The 7,416-nt window shown below is 29.1% G+C and overlaps 1 protein-coding gene across 1 annotated transcript; it reads right to left on the bottom strand.

Annotated features, from left to right (window-relative positions):
• On the bottom strand, positions 1-6,977 carry LOC135960900 (probable palmitoyltransferase ZDHHC24). Its single transcript, XM_065512302.1, has 2 exons — positions 6,704-6,977; positions 1-795 (listed from the first exon to the last, which is right to left on the bottom strand). The coding sequence occupies exons 1-2, from the start codon at positions 6,933-6,935 to the stop codon at positions 146-148; spliced, it is 882 nt and encodes a 293-aa protein (XP_065368374.1). The 5' UTR covers positions 6,936-6,977; the 3' UTR covers positions 1-145.
• Between the last annotated feature and the right edge of the window lie 439 nt (positions 6,978-7,416).

Raw genomic sequence — 7,416 nt, 5'->3', positions numbered from 1 at the left:
TATTATAGGATTTGATAGTATAGAATATTTTCAGTATAAAGTATTTAAAATTTAAAAAATTTATTTAAATTACAATTATAAGTTAAGTAAATATTTAATTATAGTATAAATACAATTTCAATTTAAAAATACGTCTATGCTATATTTATTTGGTTTTCTTGTTCGTATTTTTCTTAGTCATGTTTTCCTCTGTCATTTTCCAGTTAATACCATCATCTGGTAGATCACTTTTAATCATCGGGGACAGCCATACTAAATGCATACGTTTGCCAAGAACAGTCTCCAAGTTGCGCTTCCATGATCCCTTATTGTACAAATATTCGTCATTATCTCTTTCATGGGAAACACCACCCTTCAAAACAGTTGGAAGATGGTAGGCCAACAGTATGGTACTGTATAGGAGTGCCAATATATTGAGACCATAAAATATCAGGAACATATTTTCAATGAAGCCACCACTATACAACATAACGAATGGAAAGAAAGCGCGTAAAATGGACATGAGATTGAAATAGATGTGACCATTCAGTATCCAGATGTATATAGAGTTGTAGATTAAAGCATAAGCAGAACCAATGAACAAGTTTACGAGATACATAATGAAGTAACGTTCATTATTATGGCCAATACAACAAGCAGTAAAAAAACAATGATGATCACGTTTTAAAATGCAGGACTTACATACTGAACAATGCCAGCTGCGGGGTGGTGCCAACTTGTCACACTTTTTACATTCATGCCAGCCTAAGGACTCCAATTTCTCTATATCCCCGCTAGGTTGACGAAGGGTATTGTCTGTAATGAATATAAAAATTAAGAACATTAGAAATATTAGTAAGGGCTTTATAAGTATATACAAAATATCTTTTATCATGAACAGTATAACGATTGACCCTAACAAACTGTTTGTGCCCCTCCCCACATATTTAACAAATTTTATCTTCTTTATATTTTTAATAATGTTTAGTACACACAGCGTCAAAAGTGAGTAAACCCCACAAAATATTTGATTTTTTTTAAGATAATGAAAATACTAAAATCTATCCATCAATTATAATTTTCGGTTTGTTGGAGATTGAGCTGAATAATAGATTCGGTTCTGAAAAAAAGATTTAAATCGGACTATAATGATTTTCATGATTTTAAAAAAATTAAAAATTTCACTGGAGTTTACTCACTTTCGAGGCTGTGTATATATGTAGGTCTAACTTTTCTTGCTTGGAACATTTTGAACTCAGATATAAAGGGTTAACAATGTGCTGGGAATTTAAATTAACACAATCGTAAATTAAATAACGAATTTGTGAAAATCCGCCAATTTCAAATCGGGCCCCACGCTAACCCATAATTGGGACAACATTTGTGCATTTTTATATCCTCGACCACCATATGTGGTGAATGAGAGACCCAAGAATGTATATATGTATATTATTGCTCCTTATGAAATTCCAAGTCGATTGAGCTATGTCCGTCTGTCTTTGTAAAACACTCTCACGTCCAAAATACATAACCGATATGATTGAAATGCATACCAAAATTTTTATAATTCTAAGCAGTTTGGTATTGAAAATAAGCAAAATTTAATTGGTAGAAAGAACCAGGGTTATATATCAAAATGTAAGACAACCTCCAAAAATTTTGATAATATTCACATGTTTTTTGTGATTTTGGGTAAATTCATTACAAAGAATACCATGAAATTTTTACTCACTATTTATATGATAAAAAGACAAATTATATTGAAAATGGTAAGAATAGGTCCATAGTTTCTCTTAGCCCCCATACACATTTCTTCCAGAAATATGGTGATATGGTATATAAATGTCCATAGAATTGCAGTATCCATACATTAATTCAGCACAACTAAGTTTCGTATAAAGACAAATATCGCAAGACCATTTTTTTCGATCGGGCACTATTTGACCATAGCCCCCATATAAAGTTCACTTTAGATCACAAACAGAAAAAGAAAAAAAAGAGGGAAATAAATCAGTAACTTCTAAACCCTTAGTCCGATTTGAATGAAATTTGAAATGCGCAAAGAAGTGTTGTTGAATTTAAGTTTTGAATTTGGACCGCATGGGACCACCAGGGGGTAGGCCACGGTTCCCCAAACTAGAACACCTCGGGTAATAGGATTTTTTAAAACGATTCTATTTCATCGTCTGTGTTCCGAAAAAGATATATAAGATCTCCATATCTAGCACTACAAAAAACCTCGTTGTAGCTATCAATTATCTCTTATAACTTAGGAGATATTCATATTTAAAATTAAAATTTTCAATATTTTTACCCACTCTACTCCTGTTTTTAATAACAGCGGCTCCAAATATTTCCCGATTTTCTCCATTTTTCATTTGTTACTGGCTCCAAAGTTATATACATTTGAATTTAAACAAATAAGAGTGATATATTAGGCTATGCCGAATCTTATATACCCTCCAATTTATTTTCAGTGGTTTTCTCGGATTTTTGCTCATAGCTCCGTTATATATTGACGGATTTTGCAGATTTTAAATAGCAAACTTCTCGAAAGCATTTCTGACAGAATTATTGAAGATTTGGATCCCGAAGATATCTGGGGTCTTCAGAAAATTGATTTCAACAGACGGACATGGCTTAATCGACTCCGCTATCTATAAGGATCCAGAATATACATATATACTTTATAGGGTCGGAAAATTATATTGTGGAAATTACAAACGTAAAATGTTAATCTTATATATACCCTTCTCACGAAATGTGATTTTTCGCTAGTTTTTGGTGAAAAAAAGTACTTTTTTTTTTCCTTTCTAAGAAGATGTGTTAGGAATTTAAACTTTTTGAAAAGCTAACTTTATATTAAATATCTTAAATGAAAACAAATTTTAAAATTATTGATACCGAGGGGAGCAGGTCCATCAAAAAAACGCCTATTTTTATACCCTTCACCTTCGTGAGAAGGGTATATATAAGTTTGTTATTCCGTTTGTAATTTCTACATTTTTCATTTTCGACCCAATAAAGTATATATATTCTGGATCCTTATAGATATCGGAGTCGATTAAGCCATGTCCGTCTGTCTGTTGAAATCAATTTTCTGAAGACCCCAGATATCTTCGGGATCCAAATCTTCAATAATTCTGTCAGACATTCTTTCGAGAATTTTGCTATTTAAAATCAGCAAAATCGGTCCACAAATGGCTGAGATATGAGGAAAAAACCTAGACAACCTCGATTTTTGACCTATATCTGGATTACTAAGACATTAATATAGACAATATGGGTATCTAATGATAGATATTTCAAAGACATTTGCAACGACGTATATAAGACCATAGTAAGTTGGACCTACAATGGGTCAAAATCGGAAAAAAAAATTTTAAACCGAATTTTTTTTTTTTTCAAAAAAAAAAATTTAAAAAACAAAAAAAATTGTTTTTAAAATTTAAAAAAAAAAAATTTAATTTAAAAAAATAAAAAAATTTTATATCTGGATTACTAAGACATTAATATAGACAATATGGGTATCTAATGATAGATATTTCAAAGACATTTGCAACGACGTATATAAGACCATAGTAAGTTGGACCTACAATGGGTCAAAATCGGAAAAAAAATTTTAAACCGAATTTTTTTTTTTTTCAAAAAAAAAAATTTAAAAAACAAAAAAATTTGTTTTTAAAATTTAAAAAAAAAAAATTTTAATTTAAAAAAAATAAAAAATTTTAAATAACAAACGAAAAAATTTTTTTCCAAAAAATTAAAAAAACAACTGGAAAACAAATTAAATTTTGTTTACCTAAAAATATTTAAAATTTTGAAGTATAATTTGGTGAAGGGTATATAAGATTCGGCACAGCCGAATATAGCACTCTTACTTGTTTTATGTAAAATTCAAAAATATAGGCAAAAATTCTCAAATGTCATATTAGATGTCAAAATATAGTAACCCATTTTAGATGGCCGAATATGTTCTTAATTATTTTGTAACGATTTCCAATAACCCCGACCCTGGTATGAATATTATATCCAAAAAACTAAAAAATCCCATTTTTGGAATTTTTCAAAACTTTTTTGGGAATTCCTGATAACAAATTTCAAACCTTATTTTAATTTATGCATTTTCAATAGAAAAATCTATATAACTGTAAAATTTCATTAAAAAATATTCATAAATAAAAAATTAATTTCAATTTGCAAAATTTGTATCTTCGCAAAAACTCAATAAAAATAATGTGTTTGTCATATTTTTCAAAAAAGTATTCCATTTTTGAAAAATAGACAAAATCCGCTATACATTTCTATATAACATGTCTACCTTATGTTTTTTACATGGCATATTAATTAGGGGAAACTTAACATCTCGCAGAGAATTTACCGATTTGCAACAAATTTTTTCACAATTATGTGCTGTTTTTTTTTGTAATACAAGCGAGTACTTTGAGTGTAAATTTTACATGTGTTTTGTTATTGTAAACAATTGTTTATAAACAAGCAGCTGTTTACTAAATGCAAAGCTGTGGTCTGTCAGGGTTAAATTTTAATTCACATTAGTGTACTGTTAATGGAAATTAACGCTGTCGTATGTCTACTGTATTAAACTAGTTTATAATCTTCCAATAGCATATCCAACAATTTTGTTATACTACATATCGCGCACCCAGTTCAAAAGTGACACAACTCAAAATTCATTTTACAGGTTTATATGCTTAAACTATGCACAATACACTTATTTATCTATAAAAAAAAATATCAGTGAATTTCGTTGTTGTTAACTGTTGCTAAAAAAAACAGTTATGCCTTTCATTAGTTTCAATTGGTGTATAATTTTTTGCGATTTCTGAAAAATTAAAATTTTGAGTTGTGTCACTTTTGAACTGGGTGTGCGATATGCTGATGTTTGTCAAACAATTTTGCCAGTACATAGCCTTTATAAAATGCAGCTTCTAATATACGTTTTCAAGTGCTTGCATAATATTGGACATCATGCAATAAATACAAGAAATAATGGGAATTTAAGAATAGCTTGGTGTAAATTGGAAATAAGTAAACAGCGTAGTCGTGAGTACAATAATTTGCCAAAAAATTAAACTACACCATTTCCAATTGTATATCAGAAGTTTCTAATTGATTTCAGAAAATTCCAATTAAATTTCAGAAATTTCTAATTATACCTATATCAGAAATATCCATTTTGAAAAAAAAAAATCATGAAAATAGCTTGTGTTGAGTTACAAAACATTTATTTTGATAGATATCCGACTCGCATCCCAATAAGCGACCAAATAGGTCTTCAAATAGGTATCCAAGCTTTATTTTGAGAAAAAAGGGCCCATTTTGAAATTCAAAAAAGTTTCTGATTTCAAAAAAATGTATTTTTTTTAAATTTTTTTATCGAAAGATTGCTACATAAACTATTTGGGACACATTTTGCTAAAAACAACACCTGTTTGGCCAAAATGTCATATTTTTACCCCCTCTAACTGTCTGAATTACTATCCAATAGAATATCGATTTCAAAAGTAGATTAACTTGACATGAAATCCCCCATATATAAATTTCAAGTATGTATTAAAACATATGCCTCAACAATGCCTTTAAGGCGCTGAGGCTAACGTATTGTAATGAATTTGAATTGAAAATAAAATTTATATAAAACAAGTCTATTTTGTGCATTTTTGCATGCAACAGTATAACGAGTAAAAAACGAAATACTTGTAAATTGTATTAAAATCTACATTTTAATAAAAAGTGCACGTTTGTTCACTTCACTAAAAATTATTAAAAATTTTCATATATTTATACCTTTTACATTCCGTTTGTAATTTCTACATTTTTCATTTCCGACCCTATAAGGTATATATATTCTGGATCCTTATAGCTAGCGGAGTCGATTAAGCCCCCAAACTTTCCGAAGCCTCCAAATAACTTACATACACGATTCATACATCAATATCTCCGGAATTCTTCCGGCTCAATTGCTATTTAAAATCGAGAAATTCGGTAAACAAATGGCTGAGATATAAGGAAAAACCCAGGACAAGCTAGATTTTTGACCTATTTTTTTTACCTATATCTGGATTACTAAGTCATTAATATAGACAATATGGATATCTATTGATAGATATTTCAAAGACCTTTGCAATGACGTATATAAGACCATAGTAAGTTGGACTTGCAATGGGTCAAAATCAGAAAAAAAATATTTTTTAATCCGAATTTTTTTTTCGCTAAATATTAAAACAATTTTAAAAATTTGTTTCCTTTGGAAAAAAAATAAATTTTGTTTATCTAAAAATATTTGAAATTTTTACTTTGAAGTATAATTTGGTGAAGGGTATATAAGATTCGACACAGCCGAATATAGCTCTCTTACTTGTTTTTATGTAAAAATGTCCAATGTTCAAAGAATTTCGTTTGAAAATTATAATTTTTTTTAATAAAGTCAAAAACAAGATTTCTTTCTTCACTGTGAATTGAATAAGCTAAAAGTTTTGCAAAAACATTAGCTTAAAGCCCTACCCCCATATGCATAAACAGTTTATACATTTTTTATAAAACAAATTTTGTATGGAAATTTTGTTTTATAAACCTTTTATAAATTTTAAAATTGTTTAAGCATTGCGGGCTATTCTCTGACTATTCGTGGAGTTTTTCAGTAACTTGAAATTATGAAACACTTTTAAATTACTGATTTTCATAAATTTATGTAGGTACTTACAATCGACATTAGTAGCAGTTATTAGACATCCCATATAATTTCCTTTGATCTGGAAAATTAGAAATGTGGCAAGTATAAATGTAAATAGATACCAAAAGCCACCTGGTTCATGTAATGCCGGTATCACGACCACCAATTCAAAGATGAATATAATAAATGTTGAAACATTAATCAATAGAAAACACAACCAATCGACTAAACGTCGTGGTAAGATATTGTAGCGTATTGTCATTGCTTTTTAACAAGTTATTTATTTGTTTTTTTTTTTGGTATTACAATTTAGTTAATATGATTATTTGTTTAATTTTTGTAAACTTTTTCACTAAACGATCGCACACAGTGATGGACAAACACACGGTAAAATCAGAAGAATTCTGAACCGACACCTCGTTACCCGGGAGAATAAGCAGTAGTACTAATTAATTGAGTCGAAAAATGTGGAACTCTTTAGCTTTATTAAAGTTTAGTTAGTGTTGCCATGTTGGCATATTTTCAGCAATATTCAGTAGATTGAATTGGCAGGTCATTTATTAAAAAAACTTATTTAATATAGGTACATACCTATGAGGAGCCACAGAACAAAAGGTACTTTTTTGCTCATTTAAAAATAATTATAAACTGAAGAATCATATTTTTTAAAACTTTAACCCTCCGTTACTCGCAACTGATCTGGTTGATACAGGCAAACATTTTTTATTATGAAGAGATTATTT

This window comes from Calliphora vicina, chromosome 5 (genome assembly GCF_958450345.1).
Source record: "Calliphora vicina chromosome 5, idCalVici1.1, whole genome shotgun sequence".
NCBI lineage: Eukaryota > Metazoa > Arthropoda > Insecta > Diptera > Calliphoridae > Calliphora > Calliphora vicina.
This window is presented reverse-complemented; position numbering and strand designations above follow the sequence as displayed.

Bases quoted from the DNA above. Each gene is read 5' to 3' on its own strand.
- LOC135960900 (XM_065512302.1), bottom strand. From the start codon at position 6,935: ATGACAATACGCTACAATATCTTACCACGACGTTTAGTCGATTGGTTG. The intron at 796-6,703 runs GTAAGTACCTAC...TATTCATTACAG, and splicing joins AACTGCTACTAATGTCGATT to ACAATACCCTTCGTCAACCT.